At 37.6% G+C, this 27,156-nt stretch overlaps 1 protein-coding gene across 3 annotated transcripts in view; it reads right to left on the reverse strand.

The window, feature by feature from the left end:
• The window catches only part of Pkc98E (Protein kinase C), a 107,152-nt gene that overhangs the window by 5,794 nt on the left and 74,202 nt on the right, over window positions 1-27,156 (reverse strand). Inside the window, exons 6-13 of one of the 3 annotated variants that reach the window (XM_070101179.1) lie at window positions 26,301-26,487; window positions 25,062-25,213; window positions 17,702-17,827; window positions 16,140-16,294; window positions 14,779-14,917; window positions 2,017-2,205; window positions 1,533-1,679; window positions 788-972 (exon numbers count right to left, since the gene is read on the reverse strand). In XM_070101179.1, the coding sequence (XP_069957280.1) occupies window positions 802-972; window positions 1,533-1,679; window positions 2,017-2,205; window positions 14,779-14,917; window positions 16,140-16,294; window positions 17,702-17,827; window positions 25,062-25,213; window positions 26,301-26,487 (1,266 nt within the window). In that variant the 3' untranslated portion in view covers window positions 788-801. Of the gene's footprint in view, window positions 1-787; window positions 973-1,532; window positions 1,680-2,016; window positions 2,206-8,146; window positions 8,187-14,778; window positions 14,918-16,139; window positions 16,295-17,701; window positions 17,828-25,061; window positions 25,220-26,300; window positions 26,488-27,156 lie in introns of those variants that run through there. The other 2 variants (XM_070101178.1, XM_070101181.1) reach the window with 2 other exon arrangements.

Raw genomic sequence — 27,156 nt, forward strand, 5'->3', positions numbered from 1 at the left:
GGGTAAAAGTGATGTAATAAACTTCATAAGAGTCCATCGAGCATACAACATTTCTAATTAAAATTGGTGGTGGTGGTGGGGGGGGGGGCAGTGTGTGTGCACTCTGAAGGAGAGGTGAGGACACTGCAGTTTGGTGAGGAACATGAGCTGTAATGTCAGCACACACTGGCAAGACAGTGAGAGAATGGTGGTGATTATTTTCTCTTTTTTGGATCATCCTACCTTGATGGTAGATGGCCAGTGTTAAACAAAAAAGTGCAATAGATACTACAATAAATCTATTAACCTTACATCTACTTAAACTGATATGACAACAAATGTGCACAAAACTTGAATGTTTCAAAAGTAAATTCAAAAGTAATTACCCATTCATTCTTCCATATTCAAAGTCTTTCATGATAGACCCAGTCATTCCATTTTTTAACAAACCAGCCAACTCCCACAGGTAGAGTGACCCTTAAAAAGAAACATTCATTATCACTCATTTAAGAGATGTCTTGCCACAAGTGTGCTAGCATCACAATTCAAATGACCACCAGAACTGCAGCATCCCTGCCCCTCCATAGTACAGGCACTCTACTTCCCACCACCACCAAGACTTCAATCCAGCTAACCCGTTTTCCTGAATCCCTTCACAAATGTTAACTTACTTATACTCCAACAGCACATCAAGCTATAAATAGAAAACCACTCCTCTCCATTCACCCTGATCTAAAACACAAACAAAAATACACTCATTATCCAAGTAACCAACCAGCTATAGTTACAAACACATTACTATACTCACTCTGCTGCACTAACTTAGGCCTGACACGGTGTAGCCGCCGTTGACTTAAATGCTTTGTTAACGAAAGAGAATCCTCTAAATTCATCTTGATTAATGGCACGCACCACCTCTGCATTAATGAATGTCAGGGTTGGTTCTTCCTTAGTAAACTCTGCATCGAAGTTGACAGCGTCCTTACGTCCCTTCTGTTGTGGCGAGAAAACATTTGCATTCAAATGGCACAAAGCATTTCTAGCATAAATTTATTATGCCACTATAGTATTCATTTCTCTACATTAATATTTAAAAAGACAAGATTTCAAAATCAATATGTTCAATTTGATCTTAAAGTTGTAATTTATTTAAATACATATTTTACATGATGAGGAAATCATCAATAACAAAATATATACAACATTCTTTTACGAGCATAACAAGATCACATCAGTATCTCTTAAGATTTATACAATATATAGTGGAACGGCTGACTTGTTGAAAAAAAAAAAAAAATAGTATTATTGTTACTGCACCTATCCAAGCCCAAACCCCTGCTTGATGTGGCCAGTATTCGTCAGCAAGTGTGTTATCCTTAGCACTTGGAATTAAGAATACTATACAAAGCACCATCCACTGAGCCATATTTCCTATACTGACAAACCAATTACTTAGATATACTTTCCCTCTGCATCCAAGCAAGCTATTTCTTATAAATATTAAATAGGAATCCATAAAAAAAAAATCCAAACACAACTTTCAGAATACTCACAAGTTTAGGTGTGAATGGAGGCTTCACTTTCCTTAATTCAAGTGCCTCCCAGTCAATTTCACGAAAGAATTTATGGTTACGGATTGCCAATTCACCACCACGCTCCAAGACGCACCCTAATCGCTTTGAAGGTTCCTTTGTCATGAACTGTGAAAGATGATCCTTAGTTATACTTCATCCCCTTTGACATTTAACTCCTGAATCAACTGTGACAATTCAAGTAATGTATTTCCTAGTGTAACTTGTATAAATTATTCTCTTTGCCCCAACAACTACAAATATGGAAATTCAAATAAAAAAATACTTCTATTAATTATCACAAACTTCCTGAACAGTGTTTTAATACAAATAAGAAGCACAAAAATTAATTTAATGAATAAAACAATGTTGTATTCACAGAGTAAGTGACACTGAGCAGATCTTTTTTTCCCCTATCACATACAATAACTAAGTTTAGTCAATGGAAAGAGAAAAAAAAACTAACCCCTTTTAAAATGGATACTGCCTCCTTGGAGAGCCAAACTGGGTACAAAACTTCTTCATGCAAGATGGACTCGAATAGGTCATCCTCATTGTCAGCTTCAAACGGAGGCTGGCCAGCCATCATTTCATACATGAGGACACCCAACGCCCACCAGTCAACACTGGCCCCATAATCTAGTTCTTTTAGGATCTGTTGGATAAATCATTTATTTTAATATTGCTGGCAGTTACAATTTTATATTATTTGGTTATGCAAGTAGGATATTCTTATCAAAAGCACACGTTAACACCTTTGCCATGATAATGTTACAGTTGCATTCCTTTTTATTTTAACTGTGTTAGTTTGTATTAAACTATCAAAATACAAAACAAAAGCATGTATTAAATAAATAAGCAAAAATTACAATTTTGGTGACCAAAAATAAAATTCAACCTTAACATCCACACTAACTTTTTTCTATCAGGCATAATGTTGCCTGTCCATACTAAAAAAAAAAAACAGACAGACAAAATTAGGTTTACAGGAAATTAGTTAATTTAGAAAAAATCTGGCACATCAAAATTTCATTCACATTATCTCAATCTCACAAATTTTACTTAGATGAAAAGTTAGTTGCATGACTTTTTAAGAATTGAAAAAAACTAAAATTTCTTCCAAGGATATTTGTAAGTACCCCGGTAATATTTTGTGCACAAACACTATTCCCAAGGCTGGGTTACCTTTACAGGGTAGGGAAGATACAGTGGAGTGTGTTTGGAATGCTACTGACTCCCAAGCACAGTCCACTGAGAGAACCTAAATTTTATTTCATTTTAAATGGTGAGGATATTTTCTCATTAAAATTTCAGTGCTCAATAGCCTTAATGGATTTAGCACTTTTAATGAATAAAATACTAAATTAATTTATCACATGTCACACTGTCAACTAGCACCCTTATAGAAGGGAACAGAACCTTTACTAGTCTGGGGTATTTTGCTAGGAAAGGATTCAATGCACAGCATATAAAAGAAGGCTTCAATTAACAGGCTAGACAATCATTAAAGTTACATGTTTCTCTTTACAAATCCATTGTGTGTGTGTCTTAGTGATTTTCAATTACTAAAAAAAAAAAGGCATAGTACAGACATAATACTTAACAGATGACAGCATCTTGCATCAATCTATAAACAATGCTTTACTTCACAAAACCTCCTTCAAATAAAGTGTTCAGAAATATATAAAGGCAATCCTCAAATGCATGTAGGCCTACTGAACACTGCCCTGTTAAACAAGACTAATGCATTAGACTATCCTTATCCAATGGGCCCAATCCTCTTCTAAAGGATGTCAGCACCACACAGCAAGCCAGCTCAAAGTGCCTACTGCACTGCATAATTCAACTGTGCTCAGCATAGACAATAGTTATGACCAATCAATCTCAATATTTATAGATATTATCAAATGCCGCATTGTATTTTGCTAAAAATAACTGGTAATAATGCACTAAATATAGCAAGTGTTTGATGTAGATTAAACTAGGATATTTTCTTTGTGCACTGTAGTAGTTGCATAAAACCTCACTTAGCATGCTCACTATAACTCGCAGTGCGCCTTGCACCGGTGTTCCACACACACACACACAAACTCCAAGTATTGCATTCTCCAAGTTTTCAACATGGATGAAACTAGCAATTTTCTTTGGTACTATAAAACACACGATAGTGTACATGTGGGTTGAAAACACCTTTGTGATATACTCGTCTTGCCACCCACCCCATGCATATTTATCAACAAAGCAAACAAAAGCATGTTTGTATTTTACATGAAATAAGCAATAGTGCATATATACTTCATGTAGTTTAATGCATGTGAAACCAGCTTATTTTTTTTTATTAACACATCGGCTGTTTCCCACCAAGGCAGGGTGGCCTGAAAAAGAAAAACTTTCATCACTCGCTCACTCCACTGTCTTGCCAGAGGCATGCTTACACTACAGTTATAAAACTGCAACATTAGCACCCCCTCCTGCAGAGTGCCAGCACTGTACTTCCCATCTCCAGGAATCAAGTCTGGCCTGCCGGTTCCCTGAATCCCTTCATAAATGTTACCTTGCTTACACTCCAAGAGCACGTCAAGTTCTAGAAACCCTTTGTCTCCATTCGCTCCTATCTAACATGCTCACACATGCTTGCTAGAAGTCCAAGCCCCTCACACACAAAACCTGCTTTACCCCCTCCCTCCAACCTTTCCTGGGCTGACCCCTACCCCGCCTTCCCTCCACTACAGATTTATATACTCTTGAAGTCATTCTATTTTGTTCCATCCTCTCTACATGTCCAAACCATCTCAATAACCTCTACTCAGCCCTCTGGATAATAGTTTTGGTAATCCCACACTACCTCCTCCTAATCTCCATCTTTTTATGCATTCCATATACAGTGGACTCCCGGTTAACGAACTTTTTTCATTCCAGTAGTATGTTCAGGTGCCAGTACTGACCGAATTTTTTCCCATAAGGAATATTGTGAAGTAGATTAGTCCATTTCAGACCCCCAAACATACACGTACAAACGCACTTACATAAATACACTTACATAATTGGTCGCATTCGGAGGTGATCGTTATGCGGGGGTCCACTGTATTAGGCAAGAATTTAATAAACACACTCACTCACTCCTTATCCCATTACATCATTCATCACGGTTCTTCATGCACAAAAGCTATTGCATTTCTCCAATAAGCCTTGATATGCAACATTTGAACCAATGTTTAGCAATTTATTTTTTACCAAATCTATCTCTCAACATGATAGGGGAAGCCAAACAAGGAAACATTCACCATCAATCACTTGACTGCTGTCTTGCCCGAAGTGCAGACATCATAATTTAAATGACCATCCAAACTAAGTTTCCCACCATTCTCCATAGTACAGGCACTGTATTACCCATCTCCTGGACATAAGTCTGCCTAACCACTGTCTTGGAATCCCTTCAGAAATGTTACCTTCCTCGAACTCCAACAGCACATCAAATGACTAAAACCACTTGTCTCCACTCACCCTGATCTAACACCTCTCACATACAGACCTGCTGGATATTCAAGACCCTATCACTTAAAACGTCCTTCACACCCTCCCTGGACTTCCCCTACCCTTGTTCCTTCCACCCCCAGATTTATACACCCTCTTAGTCATCCTGTTCTACTCCAGTCTCTCAAAGTCCAAACCCCCAACAACCCCTTCTCTGTCCTTGAATAATACCTTTCATGACCTCATACCATCTTCTAATTTTTATACTGAAAGTTTAAACCAAAACAATCCAGGAGTAATTATTAGAAAAAACTCACCATAGGATCGACTTACAAGAAATTCAGGTGTTACACTAACAAACTTAAAAACAGCCTTCTGATATGTGGATAAAGAATTGCTGAAAAAGCAATTCACATGTTTGGATGAAACTGGAAAATGCAGTGGTAATGTGGAGTTCACACCTAAGAAAATATGGATATGATAAAGTAAAAAAAAAATTACAAAGACGGAAAATACTAAATATTCTCTCACTACCTGATAGGGGAAAAAAAAGATATTTGTGAGACATCCAAGACCAGTTTCAAGGATTGTTTTACCCTATCAGCCTGACCTGAGGCCAGAGCTATAAACAAGGGCAAACAACTGCACAAAAAAAAATTTGTCAAATTGTTACTATGTATACAGTTTGTCTTCACAAACAGTAGAACACTTGAATGGCATCCAGAGGAGGTAGTTAAGTGCTACAACCACTGGAAATACATATGACAATGAACACTCAAGATAGAACACCACAAGCATAAATCTGCTCCTGTAACTACGAGACAATCACAAGTAATCCCAAGAAGGTACAGAGATTTGACACTGGCAAGTTTCGGAGATAAAACCTCAGCCATAAGAACAGATGGAGAACTACATTTTGCAACATTGGTGAAAAGAAGACCTAGGGGGTGACGTGATGACATACAAGATATTCATCGGTACTGGCAATGTGGATAAAGATAAACTGAAAGGGGCGAGACCTGGACGAGGGTACACAAATGGAAACTAAACATTCATGAGAGGTGGATATAAAAGCAGTGAGAGGGTATGAGAGATTGGAATGCACTCAGAAAAGAAGTACTTAAAAACAAACTCTATACATGAATTTGAATGCAAATATGACAAAACATATGGGATTAGAGATGCTTCACACTGTTTGATTAATGATTAAGAACAGCCTAGGAGCTGGAGCACAGTCCCCTAAAGCACAATATAGAAGACATGAGTCCAGCATCAGATAACTGATCGTATTAAAAAAAAAAATCTCCATATCAATGCTAAGTGACATTTAGGAAGCTTTAAGCATTTGTGGCAACTAAGTGAGCTCTTTGAACATCAAAGGGAGGATATCCTAGACCCGGTCAATCCTGCTACAAACAAGCATTACCGAAGAGAGTTTCGGCAAGATGTCTCTTGATGATGTGGATGAGCATCTAATAGGACCCCATGTTGAGGCGTCTCCAGAAACCAAACTGCTGAAGTAGACTTTATCTAAGAGAAGATCTGAGGTCAGAGTGCAGATGAAGAAAACAGGATACGAGAAGCAGTTTGTTACATGTTCTACAAGAGCATCCCTCCGAGTCTCAAGGCAACCTCTCCCAAGCGAAGACCCTTAATGTCAATAAGGCTCTCTACATGGAGGTTTGCAAAAAGACCAAGAGAAACTGCCTCTTGGATAAGTTAGTAATAAGAAATCTCAAAAAAGCAACTTCTACAGTATAATTATTCTTCAAGATATGTGTAAAATAAAAAAAATAAAAATTTAATTAATTTTTTAGCTGAGAGAAATATGGAGATCACAAGAACCTAACACTTCTTACAATTAACAAACTGAACTCCCCATTCACAAATTCAACCCTCGTTCAGATGAACTCTGCAATATTATGAGAAGTGGCCCAGGATCCCCACGTGTGTGGAGACCACAGGTTCCATTTTGTATAAAAAAAATCACTTTGATGCAACAAAAAAAAAAAAAAAAAAAGTCATTTTTTTTTTCATTTCAAAGCAATTTGTATGAATATATCACACAACATTCTGAGTAATTATAAACACGGACAATTTTAAATTACACACACATTACACAAAGAGCATACGTGTAGCCTTAATGCTTCACTTGCTCTCATTCCATCAATGATGGGAGTCTATTTCATCAAGATGTGTGAATTGTAAAATTATACACTAAATTAAATGGAAATAATAATAATGATAGGATGTAAATAAATTAAAATAACACAAGAATGAGAAGGAGATATTATGTAACATTACATAAAAAAGAATGACCAATACAGCATAAATAATGAACTTAAAACACCGGGTGAAAATTAAAATTAGAACAATAAATAGTAGGTCTTAATAGAATATTCACCATCAAAACATCTGAGAGATCTCAAGAAAACCGCTAAATATGGCTGTTCGCATTTGCAAATAGGGCAGTGTGATGGAAGGTTCCTGATGCAGGCTGAACTGATGCAAGGTGGTGACTGAACAATGAAAGGCATAGTTATTACCAGCAGAATTATGTGCAAAAGACAGTACCGAGGAACTTGTTCACTTTAAATTACTGTTGTGAAAATTGCGGATAAGTACGAGTAAGTTCATAGGTTATATTTACTTGATAATGCCCCAGGTACTGTGGGAATGGAATTACAGATAACAGATAATACGGATTGGATACATGGTCCTAACAATAAAGAGTGGACAAGATTCTGTCTCGCTGTTCACCAGATGGGAAAATACACATTGCATAACACACTGTAAGTACTGTATGTAACTGAATGTAGAGATAAAGAAATAAATACCTATGAAGAGCCTGCAAGCTCTTGTATTAGTTCTTTTTCAATATATTTCCACATACTGTGTGAAATATAAATTATACAACGAAGTTATCTGCACACATGCCAATTCAAAGGTCCTGTTAGTTGGCACTAGTGTCTAGAAGCAAACAATCAAAAAGCACATATCCAAGGAAGAGCCCAGAATTCCATACTACAAAATCGCATGAAACAAGTCTACACACACAGGTGAAGAGCACATCTATGGGTGAACACACTGTGAGATAAAACACAAAATTTGATGAGGCTTACATCACTGCACCGTACCTCACCCATCAATGTCTTGCAAGAGCTGTGCAGAAGACAGGTAAACAGGTTAGTGGCAAAATACATCACACGCAAGCACAGTTAGCCGTAGCAACAAAACTATGTATCTAATGGAAATTAAACTTTTCTGCTTTAAATTTGTCCTGTTTTCAATGGCCCAGAGAGGTACTACCATCCTGCCAAATAAGTGTGAAATGGAAACCTGTAATTGTTTTACACAATAGTAGGATTGTTGGCATTTTTTCTTTTGTCTCAAACATGCAAGATAACAGGTACATCTTGCTACTTCTATTTACACTTAGGTCACACTTCACAGGCATGTACATGTATACACACCCATCTGAGTTTTCTTCTAATTTTCCTAATAGTTCTGGTTCTTATTTATTTTCCTTTCATCTCCAAGAAGTGGAAAAAAAATCCTTCCTCCATAAGTCATGTATATCGTAAAAGGAGACTAAAATGCCAGGAGCATGGGGCTAGTAACCCCTTCTGTATAAATTACTAAATATAAGAAAAACTTTATAAAGTTGGGATATCTGAATGTGTGTGGGCGTAGTATAGATAAGATAAGGATGACAGTCAATGTTATGAATGAAAAGGAGCTGGATGCCCTGGCTTTAAGTGAACAAAGCTGAAGGAAGGGGAGAGGGAGGGTAGGAGAGTTTTAGTGGGGAGAAATAAATAGGATTAGGTCCAGTATATCTGAGAGTGTTACAGCTAAGAAAGGAGTAGCAATAATTTTGAAGGATTAGTTATGGCAGGAAAAGAGGGAATATAAAAGTATAAATTCAAGGATTATGTGAATTAAAATAAGGGTCAGATGCAAAACGTGAGTTATACTAAGTGTTTATGCACCTGGAGAAGAAAGGAATGTAGAAGAAAGAGAGATTTTGGGAGGTGTGTGTGTGTGTGTGTGCATGACTGTGTGACTGAGTGACCGAATATCAAAGAGTATGAGTGAGAGTATGAGAATGTGAAAGTAAGAGTATGAGAATATGAGAGTATGATTGTGTGTGCTAATGTCTGTCTGTCTGTTTCATTATTTTCACTAATGCTGCATTAATATTTACTAATTATTTTCAATGGAATTTCCTGGCAGTGTTCATGTCAAAGAGAACTGCTGGTGTGCATGCCAGAGATGATCAGAGCAAAGGACACGAAGTGTTTCTAGAGAAATTTTCCAACTGCTTCCTACCCAGTCTTAAAACTCCACATTCACTAGCTATCTTTGCCCTCAGTGATACACTCCAATAACGAAGAAATCAACTGACTTCCCACTGACATAAAACACTTCTTGGCTCATTCTCTCACAAAAAAAATTTGGCCAGTTAAATTTATTTTTTAAATCATACCAGTTAATATCAGTTGGCCAGTTAATATCAGGACAAAATTAATTCTGGCTCTCTTGAGTTGTATGTATATTGCTAAGACCATTTCATTGACTTTTCTTATTAGAAAATTACCAACTAAAATAATTTAAAGTAATTAAAACTAATAATACAACAGAATAGCTTTAAAACATTATACACTAAAGCATAAAACTGTGAAGCACTCCATAAAAACATAAAATAATAATAATAATAATAATAATAATAATAATAATAACAATAATAATAATAATAATAATAAAATATTAGGTAATCTTAACAAAATATAGAGGCATTAAATGGTTAGGCTCAAAATTATAAACAATAAAGAAATAATACCTTGATAAATTAGACACAAGTGCAACTCTTGGGTATCTTTATTGAGGAAACGTTTCGCCACACAGTGGCTTCATCAGTCCATACGTAGGAGAAACTTGAAGAACAGGAGGAGAATGAGGTAATCAGTCCCTCAACCTTGAGTCGATGTGTTCAGTCCATCAATCTTGAATAGAATACGGCATATGAGCGGAGAAGCAGCTTATAAACTGTATGGCAGGAGAGGTGCAGCAGTCATAGGTGGTGTCACATTTGTTCAATGTGGAAGTAGGTCGTGCCCAAGAATTAGGCAAGTGAAGAATTCCTAAGTATTAAGATCCTAAGAAGTTGCAGTGTCTGACAGGTTTGTAGATGAATGGTTCAGAGAACCGACATGTTGATAAATTAGACGAAACGTTTCCTCAATAAAGATACCCAAGAGTTGCACATGTGTCTAATTTATCAACATGTCGGTTCTCTGAACCATTCATCTACAAACCTGTCAGACACTGCAACTTCTTAGGATCTTAATACTTAGGAATTCTTCACTTGCCTAATTCTTGGGCACGACCTACTTCCACATTGAACAAATGTGACACCACCTATGACTGCTGCACCTCTCCTGCCATACGGTTTATAAGCTGCTTCTCCGCTCATATGCCGTATTCTATTCAAGATTGATGGACTGAACACATCGACTCAAGGTTGAGGGACTGATTACCTCATTCTCCTCCTGTTCTTCAAGTTTCTCCTACGTATGGACTGATGAAGCCACTGTGTGGCAAAACGTTTCCTCAATAAAGATACCCAAGAGTTGCACATGTGTCTAATTTATCAACATGTCGGTTCTCTGAACCATTCATCTACAAATAATACCTTATTCCAGTAATTAAATAATTCTAAATTCTGCATATAAAAAAGTACTACACCCTGAACAGTGACAATGCAAGTAAGCAGTGATCACTGCAAAAAATAAAACAAATGACAACATCTGCTTTGACAAGCACTAACACAAAATACAACAAATTTGTTACATTATAAAATAACACGTGTGCACGTATATACACGTGCATTCGCTCGCTCACTCACATCGACACCTGCAACCACAAATAGGCGAGTACTCAAAAAATCTATCTAGAAATATGCCTTAAATTTTTAAATTATTTCTTCCAACTCAAAACCACACAAAATGAAGTCTGTTACAAGTAAATAAGAGTTTACACAATTTATGACAAGCAAAACATCAATTATTTGAATGATTTTTGAGTGGCTGAAAGCTGGAACAAATAAAAGAAATTAGCAATAATGACAAAACAACACATATGCTAAAGGCAATATTGAAAATCTGCAAACAATTCAACATTCTGGTCCATGTAAGAAATAGCAACACACAGACATACAGAGTTGCGAAGCTTTAAAATGAACATAATGTTGATAGATGAACACAATGCTAGGGAAAAAAAAAATGTAAATCATATAAATATGGACATCTTGGACTTATTTCCAGCAATACCCTTAGCTAGTGCAATTTTCCCAACTGTGAAAAATAGTTGCTAGCATCCATATTTCAACATTCTGTTTCTTTTTTATTGTTTTTAATCTAATAAAATTTTATATAAAACTTACATATAATATACTTTATGCCTCTCTAACCTTTTCAGTTTTAAGGAGCAATTTACATTAGTGCAGCTGAAGTGACAGCTTATCTTCTACCATCTGTACCCTAAGCTCTCAGCACCATGGTAGGGCATGGAATTAGTTGGTAACAGCCTTTAATCTTTTACCTTTTAGTTTCCTTATATAATAAAGAGGAAACAGAGAGAATACATCACTTTTTGGCCTGATTGATATAATAATGGACAGCGAGACAAGAGAGAACAAATTTGGAACTACATACAAGCTATCAACAAGCAATGCTATCACAAGCTCAAAAACATGTGAAGACATAGGCCAAATGGCTGTACAATGTACCTCTATAAACTTAACCAATGTGAATCCTCAACAATGCAACAGATACTATCTTGCTGAATCAGCTCTTATACAAAATGAACTTATCATGAATTTTAGTCCCAGTTATGCTACTGTTGATGCTTGTTGTTTCTCCAGCAAACTGTCAAATCCTCTCATACAGTGTAGTATAGTATAGTAAAGAAAACATGACATGAATTGACTATGACACGTCTTCTGCCCCATCTCTCTCTCTATCTCTCTCTCTCTCTATCTCTCTCTCTCTCTATCTCTCTCTCTCTCTATCTCTCTCTCTCTATCTCTCTCTCTCTCTCTCTCTCTCTCTCTCTCTCTATCTCTCTCTATCTCTCTCTATCTCTCTCTCTCTATCTCTCTCTCTCTATCTCTCTCTCTCTATCTCTCTATCTCTCTCTCTCTCTCTCTCTCTCTCTCTCTCTCTCTCTCTCTCTCTCTCTCTCTCTCTCTATCTCTCTCTCTCTATCTCTCTCTCTCTATCTCTCTCTCTCTATCTCTCTCTCTCTCTCTCTCTCTCTCTCTCTATCTCTCTCTCTCTATCTCTCTCTCTCTATCTCTATCTCTCTCTCTATCTCTCTCTCTGTCTCTCTATCTCTCTATCTATCTCTCTATCTATCTCTCTATCTATCTATCTCTCTCTCTCTATCTCTCTATCTATCTATCTATCTATCTATCTATCTCTCTATCTATCTATCTCTCTATCTATCTCTCTATCTATCTATCTCTATCTATCTCTCTATCTATCTATCTCTCTATCTATATCTCTATCTATCTCTCTATCTCTATTTCTCTCTCTTATGCCTTGACAATGATCTGGGAAAGACCAACATACTGCCCCATCTTAGGCAGGTCCAAATCACACCCATTTAAGAAGGAAGGAACATCTTCCACACCTCACCTTCGACAGTATTTGACTTTTAAACTGTCCAAACGTAATTCTACGTTGATGTGCGTAGCGCTCTGACCTTGATTTTTTTATCCATTTGAAAGCATGTAAAATCGGACGTAGATTTACGTTCGGGCACTACGCATGTCAACATAGATCTACATTTGGACAGTTTAAGGGTTAAGACTCCATTCCCATGCTCCAGCATCACATCATTCCAGATCATGGAGCTGAACTCTTCACCAGGCTGAGGGACTGACCACCTCCAGCTATTTCTCAAAAGTTGATGGATTGATTACATCTCTACCTCGCCACTACTTCTGCTACCTACAATACATTATTCTCCGTATTTGACTGATGAAGCTTACTGCGCAGGCGAAACATTTCAACAATAAAGATACTCAACTATTGTTGAACTATTGCAAATGTTTCTTACTTATCAAGGAGCACTGCTGCAGGCCTTCTGGCCCAAGCTGAGTAGGTCTAACTCGTGCCCACCTACACCCACTCATTTTTTAGATTAAATGACGCTACTCAGGAGTTTGTTCGACTCATCTGCAATTCTATTACCAAACAAGTGCTTTCCTATATCCTTGCTAAATCTAAATTTTTCCAACTTGAACTCACTGCTGCATGTCTTGTCTTGGTTAGATATTTTTAGCACAGTATTAACATCCTCTTTATTTATTCCTGTTTTCCATGATGGACTAAAAGAAGCTAGGCAGAAAAGAAGCCACATAATGGCCTACTTAGCAAACTGGAAATCTAAGCAGGGCTAACAAGAAAGGAACTAGTATAAATTAGTGAATATCAGAACAACAGGAAACCGAGCTGAAATAAGGGGTAAAATGTCAGCATGAGAGTGGAGGGGTAACTAAGAGAATCTCTAAAGAAGCAGTTTTGTGCCCTAAACTGTTCTTGGTAAATAATATTAAACAAACCTCAGAATTAAACTCCATATCCTTGTATGCAGATGCCAAAATAACAAGGAAAATTAAAATGGAGGATGATAGTGGAAAACTATAGGAAGTGCCATACAGAATTCAGAAGTGTTTCAATAAATGGTTGCTCGAGTTGAACCCTTGCAAGAACAAAGTAATGAAATTAGAAGGGAAAAGATTCACTAATAGTAAATAATACCTTGAGGGGGATAGGGGAAAGATGGTGGGGAAGAAAAAATAATAGCATCAGAATGGGTGGGATCTGAGCCCACACTGAGCTGGTTCAAAAACTAGAAGGCCAGAAAGCTAACCACTGTACCATACTGGCCTAATAAGACTCAAGAAAATCAGTGAAGAAAAAAACATTCTTTACCACATGTATGCAACGTATTCCTGAGTGGTATGCAGCACTAGCATAGAACCATCATACAAATAGAAGGTGAAACTCTACGAAGCTTCAAGGGGTGCTTCCAGACTGGTGCTAGAATAGAAAAAACTAAGAGCAAGAAGGGATATGACATACAAAACACTTTCAGACATGGACACGCAAGATAAGGATTAGCTCATTACCACAGAAAGTTACCATAAGAGGGCATGTACAGAAGCATCACACATAAGCCACTGGGGTATCTAAAAACAGAAAAGTAGAACAATGATGAAAATGAAGATGTCAACTCCATACATGGGTTCCAAAAATGAGAACAAATCTATTTCACTTCAGATGGTTGAACAAAGTGCAGAACAAAGCTCTTGAACTAGTTACTCCTCCAACCACTAAAGCAAATAATAACTGCAATACAAATAAATAACAGCAATAGATCTCAGTCATCGAGTACAATATTTACTATAATTGTTAGACATATCCTATTTTGCACTCATTTAATTTCAATAAAGTTTTAGTCTAAACAAAAAGCAGAATGTTAAATTTTGAATAAACTTTTATTACTAAAAGTATTTAAACCATAAAGATACACCTATCCACTTTTCCTTAATTCTCTGGAATTCTAAACTATACCATAAGATACATCTATGAAAACATGAATAAATACAAGAAAATAAAATGAGAAACACCCATATACTACCAAGAAAATTGAGAGAGAAAAAATGCATACTACTAAGTCTCACCTCTGGTGCTATGTAGTCTGGGGTGCCACAGAAGGTGGTGGTGGTTATACTCTCCCTGATCCCTTCTTTACACATTCCAAAATCTGCTATCTTACAATGGCCTTCACTATCTAGAAGAATATTGTCTAATTTCAAATCTCTGAAATTAAAAAATATCAGTATTAGAGAATAAATAATCTTATTAGTATTCGTTAATTATATATTATAATTTTTTTTTAACACATCAGCCGTTTCCCACCAAGGCAGGGTGACCCAAAAGAAAGAGAAACCCAAAAAGAAAGAAAAAGCTTTCATTATCATTCAACACTTTCACCATCGCTCATACATAATCACTGTCTTTGCAGAGGCACCCAGATATGACAGCTTAGATAGTAAATCCAAACTGCCATATCCCAAAACCCTCCTTTAAAGTGCAGGCATTGTACTTCCCATTTCCAGGACTCAAGTCTGGCTAATCGGTTTCCCTGAATCCCTGCTCACACTCCAACAGCTCGTCAATTCCCAAAAACCATTCGTCTCCATTTACTCCTATCTAACACGCTCAGGCACACTTGCTGGAAATCCAAGCCCCTCGCCCACAAAACCTCCTTTACCCCCTCCCTCCAATCTTTTCGAGGACGACCCCTCCCCCGCCTTCCTTCCCCTACAAATTTATACGCTGTCCTACTTTGTTCCATTCTCTCTAAATGACCAAACCACCTCAACAGCCCCCTCTTCAGCCCTCTGACTAATACTTTTAGTAACTCCACACCTCCTAACTTCCACACTACGAATTCTCTGCAAAATATTTACATCACAAGTTGCCCTTAGACAGGACATCTCCACTGCCTCCAGCTGCCTCCTTGCTGCAGCATTTACAACCCATGCTTCACATCCATGTAAGAGTGTTGGTACCACTAAACTCTCATACATTCCCTTCTTTGCCTCCATGGATAATGTTCTTTGTCTCCACAGATACCTCAACGCACCACTCACCTTTTTTCCTTCATCAATACGTTAGGTAAAAGGACACACGTGCTACTAATGCAACATTTTACTGTGGCAACATTTCACTCTCCAGGAATTTTGTCAAGCCAGTGAAATGTTGCCACAATAAAATGTCGCATTAGTTGCACGTGTGTTCTTTTACCTAACATAGAAAGAAGAGTAAAACCACCACAGAGGGAAATGACTGTTTTGCATCTTGTATTGCTTGTTCATGAGTATTGCATAGAAAGAAGTGTGTTTAACACCTTTTAAAAATAGTCTACTGCTCACAGGCTGATAATCCACACAATTTTTACTTTCTCTCCACTTCTGCTTCACCAATTCTCCCATTTTTACCTTTTTTATTAACCTTCAAATACTAATCCTAAACTTACCTGTAAATTACACCATTTTTATGAAGAAACTGTAGAGCTAGCGTAACCTCAGCAGCATAAAATCTTGCACGAGGTTCAGTAAACTTGCGAGCCTTCTGAATCTGGAACATGAGGTCACCACCATGGACATATTCCATTACAAAGAATAACCGATCCTGAAATGCAAGAAAAAACAATACATTACTATGAACAACAACAACAACAAAAAAAAAAAAAAAAAAAAGATTTAATCTGGGATAGATTTTTCATTCTTCAACTGCCTGCAGATCAAAAACTAAATCCATAACATCTATTTGACATAGGCGCTAAAACAAAAAGAACATAAAATATACATGACTAAGGTTTAATACCATAATAGAAAACAAATCCTTTGTACAATAAGTTTTTTTTTTTTTTTTTTTTTTTTTAACAAGTTGGCCGTCTCCCACCAAGGCAGGGTGACCCAAAAAGAAAGAAAATCCCCAAAAGAAAATGCTTTCATCATCATTCAACACTTTCACCACACTCACTCATAATCACTGTTTTTGCAGAGGTGTTCAGAACACAACAGTTTAGAAGCATATATGTATAAAGATATACAACATATCCCTCCAAACTGCCAATATCCCAAACCACTCCTTCAAAGTGCAGGCACTGTACTTCCCATTTCCAGGACTCAAGTCCGACTATATAAAAATAACCGGTTTCCCTGAATCCCTTCACTAAATATTACCCTGCTCACACTCCAACAGATCGTCAAGTCCCAAATACCATTCGTCTCCATTCACTCCTATCGAACACGCTCATGTATGCCTGCTGGAAGTCCAAGTCCCTCGCCCACAAAACCTCCCTTACCCCTTCCTTCCAACCTTTTCGAGGACGACCCCTACCCCGCCTTCCTTCCCCTACAGATTTAAATGCTCTCCATGTCATTCTACTTTGATCCATTCTCTCTAAATGACCAAACCACCTCAACAACCCCTCTTCAGCCCTCTGACCAATACTTTTATTAACTCCACACCTTCTCCTAATTTCCACACTCCGAATTTTCTGCATAATATTTACACCACACAGTATAAGGCAAGTATAAGTATAAGGTATTAAAAATTATGATAAATGCATTCTTAGAATTTTTTCCTCCATAAGCCATTCGTGTCGTAAGAGACAATTAAAATGCCAGGAGCAAGTGGCTAATAACCCCTTCTCCTATATAAATCATTTTCTTTTTAGGTTACCCTGTCTTGGTAGGTTACAGCTGGTGTAAAAAAAAAAAAAATTCTTCACTATTTAAATATGACACTTATTCTTTCTTGTAGTAAAATGCCTCATATACATGCTTTCCTGAAAGCAATAATCATTATTTCAACATTCCTCTTTCCCAGTGCAAGCAAGAACCAACTGTCTTATTTCTACATTAGATAACCCAAGGGTTTACCAGCCCTTAAAGATCTGGGTCACACAGGAAGCAGTGTCAAAAGTTATTTGACAGAAACACATCAGCCAATATTACAAGCTTTTTAATATGCACTACCAACTTTGCTTAGAAGGTATTACAACAAATCATCATGAAAACAAATCCTCACCTTGGTTTGGAAGCAAGAATGGAGGGCGGTGAGAAAAGGGTGGTGGGCAGCAAGTGCCAAGATGCGCCGCTCAGTCATTGTACATTCTACATCATCATCTTGAAGGATAACATCTTTTTTCAGCACCTGTTCAACACAACTACACTATAGAATATCCATAATTTTACAGAGTACTGGCAAATATACACATTAATATATGTATATACAAGTATATACTCATATATGTACATGCACACTCAAACATACTAAAGTGACCTGTAGCTCAATGATAAAGTGCTTGGTGTACACAGCTCAAGGGACCTGAGTTCGACTCCTAGGCAAGGCAAGGCAAGGCAACTCAAGGCAAGGCAAGGCAACTCAAGGCAAGGCAAGGCAAGGCAACTCAAGGCAAGGCAAGGCAAGGCAACTCAAGGCAACTCAAGGCAAGGCAATGCAACTCAAGGAAAGGCAAGGCAACTCAAGGCAACTCAAGGCAAGGCAATGCAACTTAAGGAAAGGCAAGGCAACTCAAGGCAACTCAAGGCAAGGCAACTCAAGGCAAGGCAACTCAAGGCAAGGCAAGGCAACTCAAGGCAAGGCAAGGCAACTCAAGGCAACTCAAGGCAAGGCAAGGAAAGGCAACTCAAGGCAAGGCAAGGAAAGGCAACTCAAGGCAAGGCAAGGAAAGGCAACTCAAGGAAAGGCAACTCAAGGCAAGGCAAGGAAAGGCAACTCAAGGCAAGGCAAGGAAAGGCAACTCAAGGCAAGGCAAGGCAAGGCAACTCAAGGCAAGGCAACTCAAGGCAAGGCAACTCAAGGCAACTCAAGGAAAGGCAACTCAAGGCAAGGCAAGGCAACTCAAGGCAAGGCAAGGCAAGTCAAGGCAAGGCAAGGCAAGGCAAGGCAAGGCAAGGCAAGGCAAGGCAAGGCAAGGCAAGGCAAGGCAAGGCATGGCAAGGCATGGCAAGGCAAGGCAAGGCATGGCAAGGCAAGGCAAGGCAAGGCAAGGCAAGGCAAGGCAAGGCAAGGCAAGGCAAGGCAAGGCAAGGCAAGGCAAGGCAAGGCAAGGCAACTCAAGGCAACTCAAGGCAAGGCAAGGCAACTCAAGGCAAGGCAAGGCAACTCAAGGCAACTCAAGGCAAGGCAAGGCAACTCAAGGCAAGGCAAGGCAACTCAAGGCAACTCAAGGCAAGGCAAGGCAACTCAAGGCAACTCAAGGCAAGGCAACTCAAGGCAACTCAAGGAAAGGCAACTCAAGGCAAGGCAAGGAAAGGCAACTCAAGGCAAGGAAAGGCAACTCAAGGCAAGGAAAGGCAACTCAAGGCAAGGCAAGGCAAGGCAAGGCAAGGCAAGGCAAGGCAAGGCAAGGCAAGGCAAGGCAAGGCATGGCATCTGGACAAATCTCCTTACACCTATTGCCCCTACTTACCCAGCGACACTTAAATGACATAAGCTAAATTAAAAATAAATTTGAAATGTACATCACTGTCAAAGCAAAATCAGAACCAAAACTGCTTCACAATCACATCAGAAAAAAAAAAAGACAAAGATTCAGTGATGACAGAAAATTATTAGAACACTTACAAGAAATGATAGGAAAGAATGTAATAAGCTCAACAAAATATTTAATTCTCTGCTTACAAATGAGGAGCAAATAGCAGACACAAGGAAGGATAAACCATACACATTATCTAGTAACAGTTCCAGAGATCATCTTATAGCCCAGTTTCACAAATAAATTGCACATAAGAGAGAAGCTTATGACAATATTTCAGTCGGACTTGGACCATTGACAAGTCACACTAACACACGAAGGTGAGGGAGCCAGTATATATAGGAGTGTTATTTGTGTATTACCTGGAGTTTACCTGTATTGATTTAGTCATGGTGTTGTTCCTTTTTGTTCTTTATAATAACTATTAACAAACACACAGAAAAGTAACAGGAGCATAAAGAATGTAAGGAGAGGCATACAAAACTTACCTGTCACCTTACATTCCTAAGACACAAAAATCCTCCCCTAACTCTAGGATGGATTCAGAAATATTGAGTCATTCCTTATAATACAATAAGGAACATATATTAATAAATCACACAGGAGAGAAGACTGTTTTCTCTTAGGTTATAAGAAGGCTTTTAATATGATGCCACATAACAGGATACAGCGGAACCTCCACTCACGAGTTTAATCCATTCCATGACCTTGCTTGCATCTGGATTTGCTTGTTTGCAGTCAATTTTCCTCATTTAAATTAATAGAAATGCAATTAATCCATTCCAGTGGAATTCTGTACTTCAATAATTTCCCTAATATCAACTCCATGGCTTATTTATCTATCACAATTCATTTAATATGATATAATAAACAATAGAGATAACATAGAAACCTGATATATACTCTAGAATGAATAAAATATGTCATTATGTAACATGTGGAGGCAGCCACAACCACTCCTGCTTTGTTGTGGTGTAAACACTGCCATCTAGTGATGGCCTTTTGAAGCCATCTATTATAATTATTATTATATAGTACATTATTATTATACATTATTTTTTTTTTTTTAACAAGTCGGCCGTCTCCCACCGAGGCAGGGTGACCCAAAAAGAAAGAAAATCCCCAAAAAGAAAATACTTTCATCATCATTCAACACTTTCACCACACTCACACATAATCACTGTTTTTGCAGAGGTGCTCAGAACACAACAGTTTAGAAGCATATACGTATAAAGATACACAACATATCCCTCCAAACTGCCAATATCCCAAACCCCTCCTTTAAAGTGCAGGCATTGTACTTTCCATTTCCAGGACTCAAGTCCGGCTATATAAAAATAACCGGTTTCCCTGAATCCCTTCACTAAATATTACCCTGCTCACACTCCAACAGATCGTCAGATCCCAAATACCATTCGTCTCCATTCACTCCTATCGAACACGCTCATGCATGTCTGCTGGAAGTCCAAGCCCCTCGCTCACAAAACCTCCCTTACCCCTTCCTTCCAACCTTTTCAAGGACGACCCCTACCCCGCCTTCCTTCCCCTACAGATTTATATGCTCTCCATGCCATTCTACTTTGATCCATTCTCTCTAAATGACCAAACCACCTCAACAACCCCTCTTCAGCCCTCTGACCAATACTATTAACTCCACACCTTCTCCTAATTTCCACACTCCAAATTTTCTGCATAATATTTACACCACACACTGCCCTTAGACAGGACATCTCCACTGCCTCCAACCGCCTCCTCGCTGCTGCATTCACAACCCAAGCTTCACACCCATATAAGAGTGTTGGTACTACTATACTTTCATACATTCCCTTCTTTACCTCCATAGATAACGTTTTTTGTCTCCACACATACCTCAATGCACCACTCACCTTGTTTCCCTATCAATTCTATGATTAACCTCACCCTTCATAAATCCATCAGCCGACATGTCAACTCCCAAGTATCTGAAAACATTCACTTCTTCCATACTCCGCCTCCCCAATTTGATATCCAATTTTTCTTTATCTAAATAATTTGATACCCTCATCACCTTACTCTTTTCTATGTTCACTTTCAACTTTCTACCTTTACACACACACTCAAACTCATCCACTAACCTTTGCAATTTTTCTTTAGAATCTCCCATAAGCACAGTATCATCAGCAAAAAGCAACTGTGTCTATTCCCATTTTGTATTTAATTCCCCATAATTTAATCCCACCCCTATACTATTATTATATGCATTATATTAATATTATTATGTTACAGTGTATATCATACGGCCGACTTGTTGGGGAAAAAAAAAACATTATTAATATTACTTTTATTACAATAAAAATAATTTGTAATTTTTTAATTTTTATTCACAAAACAAACAGAAGATTTACTGTTATGCAGACTACTGTATTACTGTAATATTTGTATAAATAATATCAACCCATTCACGACTGCATTTCTGCTACTTTGAGCTCAATTTCAAGGTATTTTTTGTCAAGAAATCAATCAAAATCATATCTATTTCTGTAATATATCTTCCATTTTATCAAATGAGACCAAAAAAACGAGAATACAGCCATAAAAACCATACAAAAATACTGCTAAGGGGAGGCTAATTGCTGAGAAGTGAATTCCATTATTTATGGTCCGATATCTTTCATTTTTGGTGTACGTTAAGAAGCATCTTTCCATCATACATTGCCCAAGTTTCAATAAGATAGTCTAACAAACAAATGAGATCCAATCCCCTAGATCAAGAGCAAGAGCCCCTCACCAGCGTCACGGAACCTCCCTTGAGGCCCACTCGCTTATGGCAATTTCGCTCACGTATGGAAGCAAAAAATAGACCGATTGACTGCTCATATTTGAAAAAACTCACACATGGATGCGCTCACAAGTAGAGATTCCATTGTACTTGGAAAATTAGAAAATCCAGCTGGATTAAAAGAAAAAGTTTTAATATGAATAAATAAATACTTGAACAATCAATACCAAAGTCAATACAAGGGATTGAAGCATCAGAAAATCAGGAATAAAGTGAGAAATGCCCACTACAACATTTCCTCTCACAAATATGCACATATTCAACCAAGACTGAAGATGAGGACAAAATGTGTAACATCAACAAACCAAAAGGACAGAGATAAATATAAAACCGCTTTCAATCACATTACTCATATTACAATTTTATATTTCAACCTACCTACTACTTGGCATACTTTCTACATGTTTGAGTGCAAACTTAACTTGTCTAATTTAGCCTACACTGATATAGAAGCACTAATACAAGTATACTAGTAATCCAACTGGAATTCACTGAAAGGTTCTATGTATTTAATCTTTACATGAACTCTACTGATATTAAGAAAGCTTTCAATAAAATTATGTTACACAAGACACTCAAAATATATTGTAATAATACATTTATAGGCATTAGCAAGGGTGAGTAAAATAAAGAAGTTAAAAGTGAACACAGAATAGAACAAAGTGATGAGAGTAAGCAGTAGTCTAGGCAATAAAAAACTGAGTATCAGACTAGAGGGAAGTGGTAAGACAGAAGTGAATGTACAGTGTTTCAAAGTGGATGTGTCAGCAGACAGGTCTAGAGGTGATGCACAAAATAGACAATGATAAAAAGGTAGAGGGAGTGTACAGAAGTCTGTGAAAAGATAAAAGTTTATCAATGGATGAAAAAAAAAAAAGAGGAAATGTACAAGAGAATGTTGATATCGACACTACTGCATGAATGCGAGGCATGGTCTTCCAGTGTTGTAGGAATACAAATGTCACATTTGATGTCAATAGGCAATGATTTTGATTGAGAGACTGAGAATTAAAGAAAAAGGCGATATGGTGGTGCAAAAAGTATATTTCAGAGAGCAGAACATGAGAGGAAATGGTTTGGTTATTTTGAAAGAATGTAGAAAGACAGGTTTACAAAACAAGCATATACTGTGTATATCTGGGATGAACAGAACAATTTAATAACCATTAGGAGGAAGATATGACAATTTTAACAGGCAGGGGCAAGCATCTCACAGACATGTGTGAGCATGTTAGATAGGAGTGGAGACAATGTTTTTTGGGGATTTGGCATGCTGCTGAAGTATAAGCAAGGTAAAATCTCTGAGGAAATTCAGGCAAACCAGTTAGCCAGACTTCTGGAGATGAGGAAATAAAGTGCTTGCACTCTGAAGGATGGGTGAAGATCATGTATTTCAGTAGATCATTGGAATGCAGTTTATGGCATTGTTTTTACCATCTTTGGATCACCCTGCCTTGAAGGTAAACAGCCGATGTGTTAATAATGACAGGTGACCTCTCCTTATCACTACAGCAGGAGCTACTGTCTCCTCCACAATTTGCCAAAGAGGACCTCAGATGCAAGCTAAAATATTAAACTGGTCTTTCTGATTATTTTTTCTGGATAATGGGTTTCTATCACACTGACCAGAATAATTTTGCTCTTTGCTCTATATATCTCAGCAGTGAGGTGGATTTAGGTGCTCACCTTGAATGTAACCAATGCATCTCTATGCCAACTACTATACTTGTCATTTTAGACTCAACAAATGCCTGTGCCTCTGTGAGCAAAGTAACACTTGACTGTTGTGTTCACAGGCCATTCTCAGACCTGGCAGACCTGCCAGAAACACCTAGGATGCAGTTGCATAATTGCCTATCAGCTCTCCCTCCTCTGCTATATTGGGGTGTACCCATCCTTGTGATAAAGCAGAATGCAAATGGCAAATGGACTGAACTAATAGATCAACCATGTATCTTGGCTTTGATGATCAAACATGTGGCTTGTCTTGTGTTGCCTGTCCTTGTGCCTGTGTGCACAAGCAACAGAAAGACTTCAGCATCATTAGATGCCTCGTCTAGCCTTACTGCATTCTGATGCCAGCTTTGCCCCTGGCAGAGTAATACAGAAACCCTCTTTCACACCATTTAGTGTCATTGTTGGTGTCTTAAGACAATAACCCTCACACTTCTCACATTTTTTTACCTGCTTTATAACTATTTGGATTTTGCCATGCTCAAACGGTTAACTCAGCCATTCTGGGTGCTGGAGGCATACAAAAATGTACATTTAGAAGTTCAAAAATTTCTGTGGGGAAGGAGTGCCCTGGTTTTAATCTCTCTCAGTTCTTTTGTTTCATGATATCAAATGGATTGACATGGGTTACACAAGTCTCACTTCACACTTATACACAATAACTTTACAGCAGTGGTGATGGCAAACTATATGCTTATCTGAGTATCCCAGACTGAATCAGTGCTATCAGGAATAATAGGAAGGATAAGTTTGACATACTATAAGGGGAGCCCTAAATGGTTCCCTCTGCACAGTCATTTTTATAATTCAAAATGTAATTTTACGCCAATTAACACCATGCAAATTAATTTTTGATCGATGAAACTTTGCAGCCTGGCCTAACTTCGCTAAATTTACAAAGCACAATACAGGTTAATCCTACTGAACCTATTTAAGGCCACCCTTAATTTAGTTACTATTATTTAACATTTTCGCAGGTACGGCAAAAATTAATATACGCTTGGATTGTTTGGCAAAATGATCATTGCCGAATAAGCCAGGTCATTAAGTTTTGGCTATATAGCCAAACATATAAAATTATATATTACATAAACTTATTGGCATACGAGTGTGTGTGTGCACATGTGCATGTATGCTTGTGTGTGTGCACTTGTGTAGGCATGGGCATGTGTGCTTGTACATGTGTATGCTTGTACATGTGTATGCTTGTACATGTGTATGCTTGTGCATGTGTGTGTTTGTGCATGTGTGTGCATTTGTGTGCATGTGTGTTTGTTTTTGTGTTAATTACTACAAAATATAAGTAGTGCAATATAAGGAAGGGCACAACTAACCTTGACAGCATAAACTTCATCCGTTCCTTTTAGTTCAGCTAACATAACTTTGCCAAAGCTCCCCTTGCCCAGTACTTTGATGAAGTTGAAGTCGTCTAACCCGAGCTTCTTCCCACCGAGCACCATGTCTAAGTCAGTGTCTAGTGTTCTCGCTGTTGCTAAGGAAATCTTTCATTAGGCAGGTGACACTCGAACTCCTCCTCGTCATAAACCTTCAAGCTGACCATTTATGACATCTTTTAAGCTTGCAGCACAATCATTTTGGAATTTTTAATCTAATAATATGCTCCTAAAGATATTCGGTAAAATTAAGTTTTCACTTCAAAATTTGGATACTCTATATCTAGCTATTCACTAGTAGCTAAATACACTTCAACAGTTCTAAACATAACCAATTTCATGACTTTTTATAAGTCTTATACCCAGACTACAATATCAGCCATTTTTATTGTATGACTGCTATTCCCGCTTTATATGGAAAACACACAAACAAACTCTTCATAACTAACATTCAATTATTCCTCTAATAATCATCCCTCAGCTTCTATAATTTTCTTTGTATCTTAATTTACTTCCTGCTCATTACTGTCAAACAAATCTGGCTCTTCGTCTATATCTAAGGTTCTATAGAAACCAATGCCTGAATTTTATGTTACCCATGTAACTAAATCTATTCTTTTATTATCACTTAATTTAAGAGATTGCAAAGACATGTTGTAAAGATCTATGGGATTTTTTTTATCTACTCAATTCAGTTGTGTCCACATCTTGCAGCATGGTTTGCAAGGGTGAAATTGCTCCAACTACTCCAACCATTACATGTCTTAGAACAAATTTCCCAGAGCAGCATCCAGACAATATATGTTTCCTCAGCCAGGTCTTCCCCCTCTGAATATACTTTTCCTTCTTATGATAAAATACTCCTAGGCAAGGCAGTGCCACTTAATTTGGAAATAACAATAACAAATACAGGTAAGTCAAGTACTAATGGTAACAATTTTGCCAATTTATAGACAATGATGCTCAAAATTAGGTTCATAAAGTGAATACGGCATGCTGTTAACTACACCACTGTCCCCAAGCATACTACTTTCTGCCTACTTTCTTATCTGTTACTTCAAACCAACAGCTGCTTACATTACAGTGAGGGAGGAAACAGCATTCAAAATTAGTTCATCTTCTAAACTGTGCTTACTGCTAACACCATCACTATGCAACAAGTGGCTTATCTTTACTCACGCCTCGTATCTTGTTCTTCCTCTGGACATCGATCTTTCATCTTCAGTTCCATAATTCTCTGAGCCTCGATCCTTAGTCTCAGTTCCTCATCCTTCATTGTTCCCAGCTCTTCAATTTCACTAATGCTTCCCGGGACACTCACAGAGGCTGAAGCTGATGTTGGTAATTTGGATGGTTCACTGATTGACTGAGGAAAGCCATTTTTATTACAAATATATTAAACACTAATTACAAAAAAAAAATTCTTTTTACACTTCTGTGACTTTTGAAGACTTGTATGCTTATGTAAAGTAATAAGAAATACAGTAAAACTTCAATTTAGCAGTCCAATAGGGAAAAACTATTTGATAACACAGATTATCCGATAAATCATTACTCGACACAATTTACGTTGTACACACACAAGTACACACACATTGCTTTCTTATCCTTTGCATTATCAGGGTTAAAATGTGAGGAAACTGATGTTTATATCCATAAATAAATTATCACCATGATAGTTACAGGCCTAAATAAATAGTAATCACATCTGTGTATGTGAGACAATCTATGACTATGTCACTGTGCCACACTGGTAAATTATCTTTCATATTTACAGCATTAAAAGCTTAATGACCTAGAGAGCGACTGAAGGAGTGAAACGGTAAGAGTGAAATACTCTACAGCTAATCGCGTTTTCCCATAAAAGAGCACAATATAACTCGTGATGGGGACCGTGACAGTAATATTCCATAGCTAGTTTTCATTATTTTTTTGAATGATGAAATGTATACTCCCAGATATAGATCTACTAATTAAGATGCATAATGTTATACCCCCCATGTTTGAGAGCATAACACAAAAATAATAAAAAAAA

This window comes from Cherax quadricarinatus, chromosome 76, assembly GCF_038502225.1.
Source record: "Cherax quadricarinatus isolate ZL_2023a chromosome 76, ASM3850222v1, whole genome shotgun sequence".
NCBI lineage: Eukaryota > Metazoa > Arthropoda > Malacostraca > Decapoda > Parastacidae > Cherax > Cherax quadricarinatus.